The sequence below is a fragment of the Dichomitus squalens genome (assembly GCF_000275845.1).
Source record: "Dichomitus squalens LYAD-421 SS1 unplaced genomic scaffold DICSQscaffold_3, whole genome shotgun sequence".
NCBI lineage: Eukaryota > Fungi > Basidiomycota > Agaricomycetes > Polyporales > Polyporaceae > Dichomitus > Dichomitus squalens.
Genome location: NW_006766885.1, coordinates 399,046 through 417,150, shown reverse-complemented (window position 1 = coordinate 417,150; position 18,105 = coordinate 399,046). Strand labels below are relative to the sequence as shown.

The window sequence follows — 18,105 nt, the reverse complement described above, 5'->3', positions numbered from 1 at the left end:
GAATGACGATCTCTTCACTCGAGATCATCGCAAGGACCGCACCTAGAGTAGACACCTTTGAAGGTCGTTGGACTGCTATAGCAACACTCTTGCTCCTCTTCCTGGGTAAAACGACATCACAACTATGCTTGTCGGATGTCCTCCGCCGAGGTGTCCCATTCCGTGCGACTGACTTTCGTGTCTAAAGCGAGAGAAGAAATCCTTGTGGGAAGTCGCTGTAGTGGTGTGTACGCAATTTCCTTGACCAGCTTTTCGTGAAGACTCACATGTCTGTTCAGCTACATGGCGCATTGCCTTCTGGACTGCTCATGTCCGAATACCAGGCCCTCTATGCCAGATTACGACCATTGCTGACAGCCCCAGAGGCTGACAATGTGAAACCCATGAGAGCCCCATGTGTTGAAACGTTCGCTGTCCGTGTCCCTACCGTTGGCTCGTCAACCTCCTACTTCTGCCACCCAAATGTGCGCGACTGTCGTCTCTATGGCCACAGACTTTAGCTCCAATCGATGCGCCTCTCCCCTCGAGGAGTATGAAGTGCCTATCAGGCACCCCGATCTCTACTTCGAGGACGGCAACCTGTCTATCGTCGCTGGGCGACAGTACTTCATCGTCCACCGCGGGCTCTTATGCCGTCACTCCGAAGTCTTGCAAACTCGCATCGATTCCATCAAGACAACGGACGAACGCATGCTGGAGGGTCTCGCTGTACTATACTTGGACGACTCCCCAGAGGACCTCGCTCATTTTCTCCGCGCTTTGTACGGGTGAGTAGTCCTGGTTCTGTGGTTCATTGCTCATGATGCTCAAAGCCCGTTTGCGCGTAAGTAGGTTGTCTCATGACAGCACAGCGGAGGAATTTGCTATGATTTCTGCCGTTCTTCGCCTCGCTACGAGGTATGGAGTGGAGACGCTGCGCGAATCTGCCCTAAGGACCCTATCACTCTCTTGGCCCGAGACGCTACCAGTATGGGAAGTACGCGAAAAAGCCGTCACATCCGTTGATGGTATCTATGCTCCTCGTCCCGGACTACCTCATCCCCTGTGAGTCTATATAATGCTCTGTTTCCATGCATGGATGTTGACAAGTGCCATGTAGCGTGCTCATCAGGCTTGCCCGGGAGGTCGACGCCCCTCGTCTCCTTCCCTCGGCATTCTACGACCTATCGCGATACCTTCCGAGTCAACTCATGGAAGGGCACACAACGGCGGACGGCGTGCACCACGAGCTCGACATCGACGACCTATGCCGCGTTCTTAGGGGCAAAGAACAAGCAGCGCGCTTCTTCTCCACCTTCATCGTCACCGAACTCGAGGGACGCACTCCCTCGCAGCTCTGCATGCACCGCAACGAAGTGCAGCCGTCGCTCAAGCGCGCCTGTCAGATGGCGTTCGAGGCGGTCACTTTCGAGCTGATCCGCGACGTCAACGGCATGGTCTGCAATCGGAATAGCGACCCCCTCTTCTCGATAGGGGAGAGCGTTACGATGCAGACGCGAGATGACCATCCTGGGATCGAAAACAAGGCCGCCTACCGGGCGTGTGAGGCCTGCCGGTTGGAGTATAGCGTGATCGTGGAGGTGGCGAAAGAGGAGTTTTGGAGGCAACTTCCGTCTTGGTTCGAGCTGGACGTGAAGCGTTGGGCGTGACCTGCCCGCGCATCGACGAAGGTGTTGATTGTAGTACTTACTTTGCCATCCTCAATGGGTACACGGTCAATGTTCGCTCGACTTCATTTATGGTTCGCTGTTCGTGGCGTGACAGGACAAGGTAGGTCACAACGTGACTTGACCGTTTGTAGTTTGATATCTCGCCCCACCGCTGAGTCCTAGGCTTGTCTCTTGCAATGAACCGCTGTGAGAACTTCATGGAGGTATGGAAGGCCCATTTTTTATGAGGATATTGTAACTCATCAGCATCTCCAGCAGGACTTGGCGGGCCTTCCTGCTGAATATAACGGCGCCGACCTTTCCGACGTCGACCTATTGAATAATATAAGCGACGAAGTCGAGGTTCAGCTAGAGTTATCCGACGACGAAATGTTCGAAGAGCGTGAACATATGACTCATGAACGGCTGGAAGATACGGTCGTGGAGGCCGACGCTCAACAAGACGAGATTGAAGGAGTAGAGTCCGAACGCGATGAAGATCATGACGATTCTCGGTATGCTGTGTTCTACGGTCAGCACCTTCTCTCCTGACTTCTTGAACCATTCAGGGATGTAGTCTTGGAATGTCTCGAAGATTTCGTTCTATCCTTCCTCACCAAACTTGCCGACGCCGCATATAGTCAACCAGGAGGTCAGGCTAACACATCAAAGAAGATCATCGTACAAGTCGCGGATAGGACGAAGGAATCTTCGGAAGAGCACGTATGCGTTCTACGTCCGAAAGCATAGGCTGACTTTCCAGCGCATATAGTCGGTCGCCAATGCGATCTCTGGTCTTTCCTCGTGTCTCCAAGACCCCTAGCGCACGTCCCTTCGGTAAGTAGGATGCATACAATAGTAACGACTACCTAGGTGCTAATTCATACTAGCACAACTATTTCGGGTTATCGATTTGATTCATGAAGCTCTTGTGGACGGCGTGCCAGTGACAAAGCGGTACTTGCACCGTTTGTTCGTATCCATGTCATTGAGCATTTTTCAGGGATATTTATTACAAGGACGTTCAACTATTCCGCTCACAGGCGACTGTTGATCGAGCATGTTTTCTCCGTGCTCCACGGAGTTCTGCTGCATGGCTAACTAGTAGTCTCCAATAGCTCGTCGATGATCTCGCTGCGACACTGCAGCTGACCCGCGCCGACCTAGATGTGGTAGGTCTTGATGGTGGCGGTATAGAAGCTATGGACTACTACCTCGTTCACGTTGTAGCGCGCATCCTCGAAAGGACTGATGTGCGGCTCCGGCGTCACAATGCACATGCAAAGTGGAGAAACCCTTGAGCTGTGTGACGGAGACGTAGGCGCGGTCCATCCCAGAAACATGGCTTCACGTACAGCTCCTGACACACTGTCCAGGCTTCCCTCATCCCTCCATCCGAGGACATCAAGCGGTTTGCAGTAGCTCAGACCCTAGCATGGGTACTAGTAGTGGAAAAAGAGGTCAGAAGCGTCTCCAATCGGCTGCCACTCCCCAATGATTAACATACCCCTATTAGGCCGTCTTCCAGACACTCTGCAGGCTGCGACTGGCAACACACGAAACGTTACCAGGATCCGGCTTGATCGTGACGGTATGGTTTCGCACACACACACATCTCTCTCCAAGTTCCGGTTGAAGAATCCCACTGGTTGTGCAGGGAAAAGGGTATCCGGATGTGGCAACCCGCCAACTTGTCAAGACCCTTGCGGACAACCTCCCGGCGCGGTAATTTGTTTCCTTCCTCTTCGGCCCACACAAGGGGGACCTGATCGGGTTGCATTGCGCAGCGTCCCGATCCTGGCGTTGGTCGACGGAGACGCCTACGGAATCGATATCCTTTCCGTCTACAAGCACGGAAGCACGCGGATGCGGCACGAGAACTCCCACCTCGCGGCCGACCGGGTGCAATGGCTAGGCCTCTGGGCCAGCGAGCTTGCCTCGTATGTCCTCCCGCCCTTACGAGGCGGAGTCCCCCTCCCGATCCGCCGCTCACACCTTACTGATTGCTCGTGATGACCGATCGACAGGCTGGGCATCGACAAGGATGCGCTGCTTCCGATCACGAAGCACGATGAGAAGAAGGTAAATTGTTTGGCATTCCCTTCATGAAGACTCCGGTTGCTCTCGCATTCAGATTCTGTTCTGCTCTTCCATGATTCTGTTCTTCCGTGCTCCTGTGCTCTCCAACTCGTACATATTGAGCTCATGCTGATCCGTTTACGCTCTCAGGCGCGCTCGCTCTTGAAACGAGAAAACCTGCCGGCGCGGTGGAGGTGAGTCTAGAAGACTCTCGTCTCACCCTTGGAGCTCTCAAGGTCCCGTATCGGGAAACCCCGCCAATTCGTGGACGTCTGAGATTGCGGCAGCTGAAACACGGTCGCGGACTAACGCCTGCGTATCCAGGAAAGAGCTGCAGTACATGCTCTTCTCACGACGCAAAGCTGAGATCGAGGTGCTCGGAGCAGCCCGGGCGACCCAGGAGAGCATCGCGGACCTCACTCAAGCTGCCTCCTTCTCACACTGTGACTTCAATCGTGAACGCGCAGGAGGGAGCCCCGGGACACCCTTGTCACGGTACTTGGTCAAGAAGATAGGCGACGCATGTACAGAATCGGGGCACAGTTCGGAGGATTAAGTAGGGTTGCCCCAAATGTCACACCTCTCAATCATGCGCGAGGCTGACTGCGTACGATTAGGTATGACACGTACGCAGCAGACACGTTCTAGCCTCGTTTCTTGTGCGCGCCCGGCTACTTCGGTCCAAGCTGTATATCAAACCGCTCCGAATTCGACAGAGTCTACCTGCGCTCAACAATGAAAGACATGATCTAATTATCCCTGACTCGATGGCACCGTATGAGACATACGAGCTCTGTCCATGATGTTCTCAACAACAGCATATCTGTCCATTTGGTCATGTCCAAGCTGGAATCAACACATCACGTCTAGTTTTCGACCGAAGGGCTGTACATTGGCGGTGGATCGGCAGGTACGCTCGATCCTTCTCCGATTCTGTGTTCCCTCATGACTGCATCCTCCGACTCCTTCCTATAATGCGCCTCCAACGCCTTCTGGTATCCTGCTATCTCCTCGTGGAGACTGGAAGACGTGGTGAGGCGGGACGTCTGGGTGCCTCCCCTAGCAAGCAACAGCGCGCCAGAGCCTGATCCTGAGCTTGCATCGCTGTGGAGCTCGTCGTGGGTCCACGCAGACGGTGCAGTCGACTGCCTGCGAGAGATGCGCGACGCACTTGACGCGTACGGGGACGTCGGGTACGACGGGGATGTAGGAGACGACAGGAAGTCGTCTCGTGTTAGGGGCTGCGGAGGTGTATCCCCGTCGTACGGGTTCGGCAAGGGCGCCGAGTCGTCCGTTGGCGGAGCGACGTTCCGATACTCTTGCGTCGCACGTCGGCCGATACTGTCTGAGAAGTAAAGAGGACCAGGTATGATGTCTGTCGGACTGCTGGCGATCGTCGACCTTGGACGCAGGTTAGGCGGGTGCTGCACGAGGAGGGGCGTGGATGCTAAATTTTCCTTCATCTCCGGGGCAGCAGCCGTGACGGCAGCAGCTTGAGCTTGCTTCCGTGCCTTTGCTCGTCTCCGACGGATGCAGCATACGACGAAGAGAAACAATAGCAAAAGGGCAATCACTATCCGAGGTGAATATGCTATACTCCTGTAGTGGAACGTGTTACTCACGGCATCCTATAACAATACCAACCATAGCTCCTTTGCTCCGACCATGGCTGGAAGAAGCGGAACCTCCGTGGTGACGCGCGTGCCCGCTGTCGTCGCCATCATCGCTATCGCTGTCATCTCCGTCATCGTCGTCAACCCTATACAGGAAGTATAAAGTTGACTTAGCAGTATTGATAGACGTCACCCGTGTTCACTCACCGGACATATAGTTTGATGCTGCGGGAAGCCAGTGATGCCGCTCGCCCTGAACTGGCGAAGACAGCGTGCAGCAGCGCGAGGAGGTACCAATTGGGAATTTGCACTCGCATGGGGGTATCGGGCAGCTCGTGCGAGGAGCTGTCATTTTGGCCCTCACGATATATAGGATTTGAGTACGTGCGCACTGCCCTACTGAGAAGCCTGCCGGCCGCACGAATGGCATGGCGTGAGGACTAGAAGAAGGTGTGCGAAGCCGCAAGCGTGCGGAGGGAAATATGATCGCACGGCCGCACTATTTCCGCTGCGCGAGGAGCATGTCTCTGTAATGAGCCGCGCGACGCGTCGATCACGTGAGAGTGCGTCCTAACGCGTCGCGTTGACCGGCGGAGTCTGAAACCGTGTTGTGGCGGCCCTACTTAAGCGCCAAGGCCAGCGCCTTTCCTCTCGCTTTTCCCCCATCCACGACAAGACTTCCTCCCGGCTCCCCTCGTCGCCGGTCGAGACGGCGCTCTACAATTGTCGACAGGTGCTTCTTACTCTATACTACACCAGCGATGAGTTTGCTACGAGGAAACACGGGGTCCGTCCTCGGTAAGCGGTCGCACCAGACCACCCAGGTAGAGCAGCCCGACTCGACTTTCTCCGATCTCGACAATGCATTGGCCCTTCCAACCCCTGACCCCACTCCAAATCCTAAACGCGCAAAAACCACTGGTAGCGTGCTCGACGGAGATCATAACAAGGAGAACATCCCGCCTTTCGTACTTGAAGCGATCAACGCGTCGGTCCCTTCCAGCCCACGCCGTACTCGTTCATTGCGCCGTACCAGCACAGTGATCGAGGGCGGATCGTCTCTTTCAGGCAGTGAGTTGAACTTCGAGTTGTCGCTAGTTGTAGTTGCTGACGTGGTCGCCAGCGCCTCGGCGTTATGCGTCGACGTCTAACCTCCGGCAAGCGGTTGTCGCCACTCCGGCGACGTCACTCTCACACCTCTCGCTGTTCACCCCACCCTCGACCCCTCCCTCTCTGCTTCTTCCTTTACATGTCCGCGCTCGGGCGCTACTCCGTCCTACGTGCAATGATGGACCGCAGATGGCCGGTCGCGAACAAGAGCGGTCTGAGATCGAGGCCTTCATCCTCGGTTTCATCGGCAATCCTAGCTCCGCCAAGGACGTTTCTGCCTTGTATATCTCTGGATCCCCTGGCACGGGAAAGACCGCGTTGGTCAACGCGACTCTTGCGGACCTCGCTGGCCAGCTTCAGGATGTTCGGGTCCTAGCTGTCAACTGCATGGCGCTCGATGGCGTGGATGCTGTGTGGCAGCAACTTGCCGAGCTGTTCGGTGCTGGGAACAAGACCCCCGGGCGCGTACGCAAAGCGAAAGACAGTCCGCAGCAGATTGTGGAGAAGACGTTGTCGTCTAGCAAGCAGAAATGGTACGTGTTCAGCCGCAAATTCGGTCGCTGTATTGATGTAGAGTTGATTGTTCCAGTCTTGTCGTTTTGGACGAAATGGACCACGTCGCCTCCTCAGCGCAGGCGCTGTCCCCTCTGTTCAATCTTGCGCACACATTCTCCGCAAGCCTAAGACTCATTGGGATCGCGAATACGCACACCCTTACTGCCTCTTCGACCACCTTCTCCCTCCAGTCACTCGCCGGCGTACAGACGCTTCACTTTGCGCCATACACGCCAGAGCAGTTGCTGAGCATTCTTCAGTCAAGGCTTGCCCCTCTACTGGGAGAGAAGGAGACTATGGAGCGTACCAAGAAGTTCTTGCCAACTGCTACGCTCACTCTGCTTGCAAAGAAGATCGCCGCTCAGACTGGTGATGTGCGCGCTGTGTTGGAGGTTCTCCGCGGTGCCATCGACATCGCAGCCATCGCTTCTACGTCGGACTCCCTGGATGGCCCTTCTCCTGCAGTCACGCCTTCCCACATTCTCTCCGCGCTGAAGGCATATGCGCCCGCCGGAAAGACCACTCCGGCGTCTGCTCCGTCCGCCGCTGCCGGAATCGTTCGCAAGGCTAGCGATAGTGAAACTGTTATGAAGGTCCGGGAACTTGGTCTTCAGCAGCGTCTCGTTTTATTGGCGGCGTTTCTAGCCACGAAGTCCATTGAAGCCGGCGTCTCAATCTCCGCTTCCCCCGCTTCGTCTCCGTGTCGTTCTCCGGTAAAGCGCACTCAATCGTCTTCGACCGCGTCGAGCCTGGAGATGGGCCAGCTTCACGCGTTCTACACGACGATTCTTGGACGAGCGGACAGCGGCGTTTTCAAGCCTGTCTCAAGGAGCGAGTTCGGGGATCTTGCGGGCGTCCTCGAGGTCGTTGGTCTCTTGACGCTGTCGAGCAACAGCAGCAGCCTTCCGTCCACACCTCGCAAGCCGGGCAAGAAGGCGTTCAGCCGCTCAGCGTCCTTCGCTGGTAGCTCCTGCACACAAGAAGTCCGCTTTGTTGATGGCGTTCGCCTCGACGAGGTCGCTCGTGGTCTCGGTCTCGGTCTTGACGAGGCCCCAGCAGACGCCCGCGAAGAGGAAGTCCGTGCTCTATACCAACGCGAGCAGGCTCGCATCGCCCGAGAGGCGAAAGCGCGCGGACACGTCTCTTCGGAAGTCGTTGGTTTCGAGGAGACTATGGAGGATTAAGCCTTCGGCCGTCAGTCTCGACCGCCATCATCAACGTCGCAGTCAGGGGTCGCCATGCTTGCCATCGAATCAAGACGGCTTCCCTCCCCACATCTCACTTATTTCCTCAATATTTTCTGTGCTCTGTCATCACTCATGCTTGCCATACTATCTGTCTCCTCACTTCTCCCGACCTTGTCATCACACCATCTCGTACCGTGCTCGCTACAGCTACGTGCTCTGTCCAGTTCGATCCCACCATGCCTACATGTTCTTCTGCATTGTTTTGTCATCGCACATCTATCTCCCGTCTCATTCCACCTCGTCTCGTCACATGTCGAAGAACTGTCAGTCGCAGGGACCGTCATCATGCATATATGTCAGTGCTCCGTGTTAGCCTTCGGATCGATGCCTCGTGGATCACATACCACATCCCCGTATCAACAAGTAGCTGTAGTAGTCTCCCTCTGCCAATGTAGTATATCCGTACCTCGTAGTATTAGTTTTGTCACGCGGCATGGTTTTGTACACAGTGATGAATGCAATGCAATGGATGAAGTGTTTCACGATGATTACTAGTGACTTGCTCTTGATTGCGGCAGGAGCGAAGCATAGCGATACACGTGCATGAACATGGTTGTGGCACAGATCTCCCACATCATGGTGCTGCTTTCGCACCCTCCTTCCTGGTCCACCAATCGGACATGTTCAGTCTTAGCAAAAGCTGATGCAAGTTCGCCGTCGTCCTCGACACCCGCCTTGCGCCCTGCATCATGTGGAGCGGGATGTCGCTCAGCACAAGACCCGCGCTGTCCGCCTCCTTCTCGACCAACGCCTTCAGCACTTTCACCTGGCACACACGAACATCCACATCAGCAACTCATTCGCAAGCACACGCGACACGCGCGAGCACACTCACAAACGTCGTCATCTTCGCCCTGAACCGGTCCCACAGGTCCTCGAGGAGCGGCGCAGCCTCGTACTCTTCCAGGTGCCCGTCCTTCAGCTCCCCCGCCAAGACCCCCAGCTCGAGCACGAGCTCCATGCACTGCCTGAGGATGTCGCCCACCGCCCTTTGGCCCGACCGAAGCAGGCACGAGCTCAGGACGTCGTCGAGCACGCGCGAGTGGTACTCTCCTAAGCTGAACACGTCCGCGAACGCCTCGGGCTCCGTTTTCACTCTCCCACCGTCCGTACTGCTGGCGCTCTTGTCGAGGCCGGCTTCTGCGCCGCCTGCGGCGGAAAGGCGGGAGAGGAGGGAGTCCATGTTGCTGCCGATGGCGACGTCGTAGACGTACGAGGAGAGGGCCATGACGAACGCGTGTACGACGAAGCGGAAGTGGAGGAGGCGCTTGTTCGAGGGCGAAAGCGTCGCGAAGAGGGGCGCTGAGGGGTGGCGGGTAAGGCGGAAGAGTGTGCGGACGACGTTTTCCACTGGAATGCTGAGATTTTAGCACAAGCAAACGACCGGGGTAATTCTGGAGAGGCAACGTACCGCGCATGAGCCGGAGATTGAAGGCGAACATCCGGTGATACTTGGATAGGATGGCTGGCGTGATGAGGACGTCGAGAGGGAAAGGGGGCTGATAGTGCATGTAAAGGAAGTCTAGAGCTCTGTGTGAAAGGGTAAGCCAAACGGCGATACAATGATGAACTGAAGCAATCGACGTACTCAACAGCTACGTGCGAGAAATAATCAGCAATATGTCCGGGAAACCTATAGGAAAAACATACCGAGTGGGTTCAACCACTTCTCCCTCCCAGTCCCCATAGGCAAATCGCGGATGGCGAATCCGAGCCTCCACTCCGCCTCCTCCACAATCCTCCTATGCGCCCTCACCTTCTCGTCTTCCGCATGGACGCCTTCCTCGCCATCCGCGGCAGCGAAAGCACGTCCCTCCTCCAGCGCATCCACCACGACCGTCCTCAGCAGGAAGTTCAGATCAGACCCCAAAGGCGGCCACTTGTCTCCAATCGTCAGCGCAGGCGACAGCCCGACGACTCTCTCCCCCTTCTTCGGCTTCTCCTCTCCCGCAATTACACCGCTGGCAACGCGGCTCCGGCTCCGACTGCCGCTCGTCTGGCCGCTCTTCGTCCTCGACCGCTCTCTCGCCCGTTCCCTCACCGCGCCGACAGCATGCATCCTCGATCCAACGACCGCCGCGCTGATGTCCTCGGCATCGCTGAAGAGGGCGTCCTGCAGGCGCGACTTGAAGGCGTGCTCTGTGAGGAGGATGTACCCGCGGAGCAGGACGAGATGCGTGTGGAGGTGGAGGTGCGTCGCAGGGCTGAGGAAGCGCGCCACGAGCGCGCCCGAGAGTGCTTGCGCATGCGAGACGAGTGGCGAGAGTACTCGGGCGGCGAGATGCGACAGAGTCGGAGTGGAAGGAGGGAGAGACGACGGGAATGCGGCGAGGAAAGCGCGGAGGAAGGTCGTGAAATGGGCGTTGGATAGCAGGTTCGTGGTCGGGTAATTGCCAGGTGTAGGGTCACTTTCTCCAGGGAGGAGGTCGAACACCTTGAACGAATGCAAGACGTCCTCTGAGGTTGGGCCTGAGTCGGTCGATCCTACATCCCTCTCGATAGCTCGGGCTGGTGTCCGTACTGAACCGGCGCTGAACGCGAGCCCGTCCTCCATATTCTCCAGCTGCTCCTCCGTCCACAGCCACTCGATCTCCGGATGGAGGTGCTTGCTCGTCAGAAGCGGGTGCTCGGGATCCGCCGCGCGGAGAAGCACGAGCGACTTCCTCGATCGCGTGAACACCTCCGCCAATTCCGGACGAACAGATTCTGGAAAGCCATCCACGTCGAAATCAAAGTCGCCTTCTTCCCGTCGCCCAGTGCCATAGTAGTCGTTCTCATCCTTAGGGAAAGCCGAAGGCAACCCGTCGTCATACGCTACGCGTGCTTTGGTTATGGGGGGTTGCACGGTGGAGCTGGGCGTGCTGTATCCGACGGAGGCGCAGAGGTCCTGCATGTATCCTCGCGACGTGTTGGTGAGCATGAACGCTAGGACTGCGGTGACCAGTCTCGGGGACGAGCGCTCCATATGGTCAGTGAGGTGATTGTAGATGGCGGAGAGAAGTGCGCTAGATGTCGTCGGCAGAGGAATGTAGTCCGCTGGATCCACGTGTTCTTCCTGGCGGTCGATCTCAGAGACATCACAGAAATTGGCGCATATATGCACTTACTCGACCACAGAGGGCAGCCAGAGCTTGCAAGATGCTGCTCATGTCCTCATATTTGGTCCATAATGCCGTCAGTCGCGCATCTGCTCCTAGGTTCGCTTGCAAATCGATCGGGATGGCGTCCGCATTCTCTCGTAGATAGGCCAAGATAGATGACAGTGCATGTCTGAATGCGTGGAGGATGGGAGTAGGCTGGCCACTCGGACGATGATGACTGGGAGCATAGATGGACGCCAGGACCCAAGGGGAGCAAGGGTACCACATACCTTGGTGCTCGATCGTCAGTCAATATCTCCAGACGCCTCATCAGGTTGCCGATAGTGAGAAAGCGCTGCAACAGACTATGTTTGAATCAGCGCAGCGCCTCTCCAAGTCTCGTTGAACTCACCTTGCGCTCACGATGTCATCCTTTCCGACTATGACGACCTGCCCTCGCTTCTTCTCACCCAGACCCCTCAGGAAGAATCTGTGTCGGACGGAATCCCATATATGAAGATGCGATGATGTTCCGCTGACTGTTAGCAGGAGTGATTGGAATAGGTCTGGGATCTGAACGTATACGAGGTGTACATCGGGATCCTGGATAGGTGGACGTAGACTTGTCGGCTGTGAGAACGAGATACGTTCCCAACGGCGCATTGAGTACTCACTGGTACCTGGCCGAAGCGAAGGTGCTAGTAGTCTGTTCCGACAAGAAGGGGGAGGCATTCGCATGTGGACTGAAGGTTGGACGGAGTGCGTCCCATGAAAGCGCTTGGTTCTGGGAGAATCTACGTCTCTGTAGCTTATCGATGCGCTCATATACTGAAAACTCACCATTTTGTTATGCTTCCGCGATGCAGCTGACTGCCAGATGTCTTCAAGATTGCTTTGCCTCGCTTGCGCGAACCTCAGGAGGTCCTCCGACAACGATTCTAGTTCCGGAGGCAACTTGGATGTCTGCGGAGCGGGGAAGGGTTCCGTTTGCGACTTGTTCCGCAACAGACGTAAGGTGTCCATGATCGGGTTCTGTGGCTTGTCGTCCAGCCGTGGTATGAAGAAGCGTGGGGGTAAGCCAGGAAGGGCAGCAGCGTTCTTGCGGACATCTTCAGAAGACGTTTCGAGTCCAGAAGAGAGCGTCGGAAAGATGTCTGTATACTGTCGTTGCATCTCGTCCCCGTCGTCTCGAGAAGTACTTGGGCTTGAGGCGACAGTGGAAGTGACTGCAAGAGCCCGGCCCGGCGCGCGGGGAAACACAGACGTGACCGAACCGAGAGCGCGTTATGTCACACTCCTGACAATTTAGATTAATGCGCACCTTGTAAGCGTGCCTCAGATATTACGTGACTTCTACTCCCGCTTTCGGCCATGGGCCTTGCAATGAATCTACACTCGCGTGGCATATTACCATTAATATACTCTCAACAGCCGTTGCGGCCAAGGCTGGTGAAGAACGAACGTCCCTCCCAGTGGCTGGTAAGCATGAATTGTCTGACACGATCACGTGAAGCGTGGGATGTTTAGATTGGATTGATTGGAAAGGCGCTCCGATGTATCCGGAGTAAACGGATGTACTTATCGGTGCGGCCAAACCTTGAGCAAACCGCCACCATCCGTCATCAAGCTGCCTGAAGATATCTACAGTTTCTAGCCTCAATGCACGCTTGAGGCTGAGCTTAGGATGACATGGACTGGCGTGCGAAGTGGAGATCTGCTACGCACAGGAAGCAGAGTCTGCTCACGCAATGGTCAGAGAGCACAATTCGTCCGTTGAAGTTGAAGCAAAGCTTGAAAGCTCTCCGATATCCTTGTGATGTACAGACTCGGTCGCTTTCGTTTTCAAAAGCCCTCAACGACGCATTTGTCGATCCAGCAGACGCGCCATTAGATTTGAGACGGACGCGTCGCGTCGAAAACACGCGTTATTTGTTTGGATTGATGAACCAGATCGTTTCGTCACGCGTCTCTTCACCTCACACCCGTCTCGCCTCGTCGTCTCTTGCTCTCCTCCACACTGCTTGTCTCCTTCTCCCTCTTTCATCGCCCTTCTCATTGTGCTTCTTGCATACACCCTGTCTACCCTACCCAGTAACAAGGGACATCAACCCCGTGTCCCATAATACTTCCACACGCATGGCCACAGCCGCTGCCCTTCCCCGCAACCCTCTAGCTACACGACCACAGCAGCACAACACCGGCATGTCCATATCCCCTTGCCGGACCACGCTCAAGAGGGCCAACATTGTGCTCAAGCGGCCACACTCCCCCGAGCCCGCTGACACCCCCACCGACCACAGCTCTAAGCGCGTCAAGACGACGCCCAGTGCGCCTGTGGTTCAAGAGTCGCCGACCCCCGCCGCGGCTGCCCGCGCAGAGGCAAAGAAGGAGAAGGAGCGGAGGAGAGAGAAGGAGAGGATCCAGCGAGAAGAAGAGTTCAAGGCCAAGTACAGCCGGGCCTTCCCCAGCTGGGTCTTTTACTTCGATCTCGACTCCGGCAACCCAGAGACTGCGTTGATCAGAAACCACCTCGAGAAGCGGGTATCATACATGGGGGCGGTAAGTGCTGTTGGCGTTCATGATGGAACATTGATTGAACTCTGTCGCGCGTTCGCGTGGTTGGCCGTCGCGTGGGCTCGTGCAGAGGATCGACGACTTCTTCTCAAAAGAGATCACACATTTCATTACGCTGCATGACGTCGACGATAAAGAGAACAAGGAGAAGGAGACTGTACGAGCGGGAGCAGCTTCTGCTGCCGCGGCTGCTGCTGGCGGTGGACTGCTTGCGAGCCCGATCAAACTACGCGGCCGGTACGTTTACTTGCTTGTCACATACATATTGCGCTCATCTCAGTCTTTCCATCTGCTCAGTGCTCTCACGACCGGCACAAAGGCCGAGTCCCTAGTGCAGAAGGCCCAGTCGTTCAACATGAAGATCTGGTCCGCGACAAAGCTTCACAACGTCCTCGACCGCTGCGAAGCGCCTCGTGTGTCTGCATCCGGTGCTCTCCCCACAGCTGCTCAACGATCATCCAAGGATCACAACCTCGCTCAGCTACTCAGGACCGAACGACTGCACGGCACAAGCGAACGCGACCCCTCCCAGCGTCGGCATGACTTTACCTACTTCTCCAAGGACAGCTACTTTGTCCTCGTCGAGGACATCAAGCAGGAGCTCGCCACGGTCGCGGCCGCGGAGTACCCCATCCAGAGGACACGGGATGGGAAGGAGAAGGGCGCATGGCCCGTTCTCCACTGCCACCCCCACGCGCGCGGGCCGTTCCTCGAGTACGATGAGCGCGAAGAGCGCCGGCGACAGAAGCAGGAGAAGGCGGAGCACGACCGGCGAGAAGAGCGCGCGCGACGGAAAGCACGGCTGTTGCAGCACGAGCGGAAACGTAGGGCGCAGGAGGTCCGCATGCAGCAGCACGAGCTCCGGCGGACCGCGTCCATGAGCAACCTCCATCGCCGCGCGGCGTACCCCGACGCCAGCGTCGAAGCGCTCGTTGATCTCGACGCTGACTTCCAGGAAGAGAGCCATGCCGAGCAGGTGCACGCGTCCGGGTACCTTGCATCTGCAGCGTACATGGCGGCTTCCGGGAACAGTGTCAACATCACGTCGAACACGGGCACGTCCACCGCCGGTGGCCTCCTGCGCTCTCTGACTCTGCCCCCTGCGCTGAAGGACAAGCTCGCGCAGCAGATCACGATAAACCGCCGTGTCTCTGCCGCGGCTGTGCCCACTGACCGGGACAACAAGGAAAACGTCATGGGTCCCCCGACGACCATCCCCGACCGCGTGAAGTTCCTGCGCAAGAGCAAGAGCACGAACACGCTCAAGCTCCCGAAGCGCGACGAGGTGTCCAAGCCTGGCTACTGCGAGTGCTGTCGGCAGAAGTTCGAGGACTTCCGCGAGGTACGCGCCCTTCTTTCTCCTGCCTTTTTGTACACGGGTTGATTGACGCGGCACTTGTTGCAGCACATCGTGGGCCGGCGGCATCGCAAGTTCGCGGCAGACGACAACAACTTCAAGGCGCTCGACGCGGTCCTTTCGCGCGTCCGCCGTCGGACCGTCGATGAGGTCGCCGAGGAGAACGAGCGCTGGCTAGCGGAAGTGACCGGGGGTATCAACACAAACGACGATGACGACGACGAGCTGCTCTTGGCGTCGAGGCAGGACGAGGCGTCGGATGACGACGTGCACTGGGACGAGTGGATGACCATGGACGGCGCGAAGGTCGAAGCCAATGCCTGATCCCCCGACGACGACATGGGCACGACCGTCTTGCAATTTACGACTGGTGCCGAACTCCGTTCTGCCCAGTATGGTAGGTTATATATGCGTTCCCCTTTCCCTTTCCTCGCTCCGCAAGCTTTCTATATGCACGCTTTCCATTTGGATCAGCTCTTACATACATAGCACACTGTACAACACCAACCACACCGCACGCCTCGCACGCATGCACACAGCAGGTCTCTCACACTTGTATCTCTCTACATAGCTGGAGGACAATAAGCAATCTCATGCACGGAGTTATCAATGTCGTTCGGTACAGTAGTCAGGGAATGCAGGTGGATATCCTCATGTTGTCTGAGGAAGCCGCGCGACCGCTCTCGCGTTCGATGCGTTTCATGAAGTATTTTAGGTACTTGTTGCCGGCGAGCTTGAGAGCTCGTTGGTCGTTCCGTGATAGACACCGCGAGCAACTGCTTCCAGGTTGGTGTTCTATCACAGCAAACCGGGGGTAGCCGGGTTTCCCGGTGTGCTGTGGCTTACCCCCCGAGAATGCGGCGATGTTGGTGATATGGTCGTAGTAGGCAGGGTATCAAGCGAACAATATTTTCATTCATACCAATGTCACCAAGCTAATGATATCGATACAGGTATACATGTATGCATGCGAGAAGTCGTAAACCGCAACGCGGCAAATGTCAGGTGTCGTGACAATCAAGCAAACTCCTACAGTACATCCCCTCCTGGGACCCCAGACGACGATATCCATTAGCTCACTGGATGGTGACTGTGAGCAGGGTGACGATGCCGTCGATCGCGATGTCGTGGTTCACGCCCTCGGTGCCGGTGGGCAGGAGCCCAGTGATGTTCTGTGCCGTAGTCGAGTACGTCACGCCGTCGTTGCTCGTGATGCCGACCGCGGACTGGACGAGCGTGTCCCGGCCGATGTCGTAGCCGTCGGGGACGATGTCGTGGTTGTCCGTCACGGGCTCCTCCTTCGAGACACTGCATGCATATGGCAGGCACATCCCGCGCGTCAAACAGAGTTGCGCCAATCAGCTTCCGCCGAAGGGGATAAAAGAAAGGCCTCATGGGGCGTGGTGTAGAACGGGAACTCACGCGAGGAAGGCCGCACCGCTGTTCGCTGAGGGGCCGTTCTGGAAGAACACACGGAAGTGGTTGCCGCCGATAAGGGACTCGAGGCAGGTACCGCCGTCCTCGTCGCCGTAGTCCTGACGGAGCTCGACCGTCTGGTTCACAGGGCCGTGACCGTCACCCAGATTGGCGGGGAAGGGGTTGCCAAGGTGGATGCCGAAGCACTCCGTCGAGCTGAAACAGACGCAAACGCTTTCAATGTATCCACTGGTATAGAAGGAGTGGACGTTGGTAGACGTACAATCCGATAGCTTGGGCATAGTTGATCAAGCCGTCCTCAGTGAGAACATCAGGGGAACTGAGCCCCGAGATGATGACCTGCAGTGCCAGGCAGAAAGGTCGTCAGGGATGCTAGATGGGAGCAGTAGTACAAGTAGGAACGTACGTTCAGAGGCTCCCCGAGACCGTTACCGGCATCAGCGAACATACTTCCTCCGCCCGCCGTAGGGTCGAAGTAGGCGACTGCACGCCTCTGGACACTCGCGCCAATAGCGAGAGGAGAAGCCAGAAGAGCACCAGCAAGGGCATACGCCGAAAGTTTGGCGGCGAACATCGTTGCTAGGGAAGTGTGCTCAAGAGGGAGGGGAGGCCTGAGGAGCAGACGGCTGAGGAAGCATGGTACGGAAGACGGCCAACTTATATAGTCCTACCCCTACCATGATGGCTTACAATAGGCTATTATTCCAAGGCGAAGCGAAGTCGACACGAATCTGAGAAGTGACGCGATGTGTCGGTCTGGGAGCACATGGCTTCTGCAGGTAGTGAGGAGAAGGCGGCGTGTTTGGCATCCTCCCTACTGATTTGCGGTTTCAAAATAGCCATTCCCATGTGATCTTGCATCACCGCCGGTCAAACGCGACGAAGGGCGGTCTTTACTGTTGAACCCGGGGGGCGAAGGCCTCTCCCACGGGTGGCAACGACAGCGGATAGCCTGCAACTCACCTAGAAGGGTTGTTGGTTGTAAGAGGCTTGTTAGAGCGATGAGAGGAGACGTTCAAGTGAACTGAACTGTAGATTGGGGGTACAGAGGTCCCCTATATATACTACTGTACATCTGTGGCTACGTAGTACTATACAGTACCTTCCCAGGATGCACAGTCGCACAGAGAAGCAGTGCGTACACAGCAAAGCTGTGTGTGTACCACATGAGTAGTACAGCCTCGGTTATTGCAGTAACCGGCTGTGCCGTTCCATATCTTGTGACGGCTGTGTTAGGCAAGCTGTGTAAACCAGCGCCTGTTCAACACTCCCCCTCGCTAAGTATCCGAATGGTTACGCAAGCGTAGCAGGCGCTTTAAGCAGCTCTGGACTTTGGGAAGCGGAGACCAAGTTGTGAGCGAAATTTCAAGAACTTCACTACACCAAGGTTCTTGGTAAAGATGT

General features: G+C 56.4%; 7 protein-coding genes across 7 annotated transcripts; 4 read left to right on the top strand and 3 right to left on the bottom strand.

Annotated features, from left to right (window-relative positions):
* Positions 1-483: 483 nt before the first annotated feature.
* On the top strand, positions 484-1,649 carry DICSQDRAFT_166185 (uncharacterized protein; the record flags this gene model as incomplete). The annotated part of the gene is made up of 3 exons (XM_007361707.1): positions 484-767; positions 832-1,044; positions 1,100-1,649. 3 exons carry the CDS (start codon positions 484-486, stop codon positions 1,647-1,649), a joined length of 1,047 nt encoding a protein of 348 aa, XP_007361769.1.
* Positions 1,650-2,431: 782 nt separating this feature from the next.
* DICSQDRAFT_152409 (topoisomerase acting in meiosis) lies at positions 2,432-4,301 on the top strand (the record flags this gene model as incomplete). Its single annotated transcript, XM_007361706.1, has 12 exons — positions 2,432-2,486; positions 2,540-2,606; positions 2,653-2,707; positions 2,768-2,821; positions 2,880-2,966; positions 3,026-3,109; positions 3,166-3,240; positions 3,307-3,374; positions 3,437-3,589; positions 3,677-3,731; positions 3,879-3,922; positions 4,053-4,301. 12 exons carry the CDS (start codon positions 2,432-2,434, stop codon positions 4,282-4,284), a joined length of 1,029 nt encoding a protein of 342 aa, XP_007361768.1. The 3' UTR covers positions 4,285-4,301.
* A 293-nt stretch (positions 4,302-4,594) lies between these two features.
* Positions 4,595-5,752, bottom strand: DICSQDRAFT_159374 (uncharacterized protein; the record flags this gene model as incomplete). The annotated part of the gene is made up of 3 exons (XM_007361705.1): positions 5,549-5,752; positions 5,351-5,487; positions 4,595-5,301 (listed from the first exon to the last, which is right to left on the bottom strand). Exons 1-3 carry the CDS (start codon positions 5,656-5,658, stop codon positions 4,595-4,597), a joined length of 954 nt encoding a protein of 317 aa, XP_007361767.1. The 5' UTR covers positions 5,659-5,752.
* Positions 5,753-6,019: 267 nt separating this feature from the next.
* Positions 6,020-8,488, top strand: DICSQDRAFT_132661 (P-loop containing nucleoside triphosphate hydrolase protein). Its single transcript, XM_007361704.1, has 3 exons — positions 6,020-6,412; positions 6,465-6,984; positions 7,041-8,488. The coding sequence occupies exons 1-3, from the start codon at positions 6,103-6,105 to the stop codon at positions 8,188-8,190; spliced, it is 1,980 nt and encodes a 659-aa protein (XP_007361766.1). The 5' UTR covers positions 6,020-6,102; the 3' UTR covers positions 8,191-8,488.
* A 259-nt stretch (positions 8,489-8,747) lies between these two features.
* Positions 8,748-12,510, bottom strand: DICSQDRAFT_98693 (uncharacterized protein). The gene is made up of 10 exons (XM_007361703.1): positions 12,174-12,510; positions 12,008-12,117; positions 11,746-11,955; positions 11,624-11,698; positions 11,361-11,571; positions 9,904-11,308; positions 9,842-9,848; positions 9,665-9,783; positions 9,089-9,603; positions 8,748-9,019 (listed from the first exon to the last, which is right to left on the bottom strand). The coding sequence occupies exons 1-10, from the start codon at positions 12,504-12,506 to the stop codon at positions 8,828-8,830; spliced, it is 3,177 nt and encodes a 1,058-aa protein (XP_007361765.1). The 5' UTR covers positions 12,507-12,510; the 3' UTR covers positions 8,748-8,827.
* Positions 12,511-13,481: 971 nt separating this feature from the next.
* Positions 13,482-15,772, top strand: DICSQDRAFT_79012 (uncharacterized protein). Its single transcript, XM_007361702.1, has 4 exons — positions 13,482-13,892; positions 13,978-14,144; positions 14,205-15,249; positions 15,313-15,772. The coding sequence occupies exons 1-4, from the start codon at positions 13,536-13,538 to the stop codon at positions 15,586-15,588; spliced, it is 1,845 nt and encodes a 614-aa protein (XP_007361764.1). The 5' UTR covers positions 13,482-13,535; the 3' UTR covers positions 15,589-15,772.
* A 568-nt stretch (positions 15,773-16,340) lies between these two features.
* On the bottom strand, positions 16,341-17,275 carry DICSQDRAFT_51829 (uncharacterized protein; the record flags this gene model as incomplete). Its single annotated transcript, XM_007361701.1, has 4 exons — positions 16,341-16,572; positions 16,687-16,896; positions 16,964-17,040; positions 17,108-17,275. The coding sequence occupies 4 exons, from the start codon at positions 17,273-17,275 to the stop codon at positions 16,341-16,343; spliced, it is 687 nt and encodes a 228-aa protein (XP_007361763.1).
* Between the last annotated feature and the right edge of the window lie 830 nt (positions 17,276-18,105).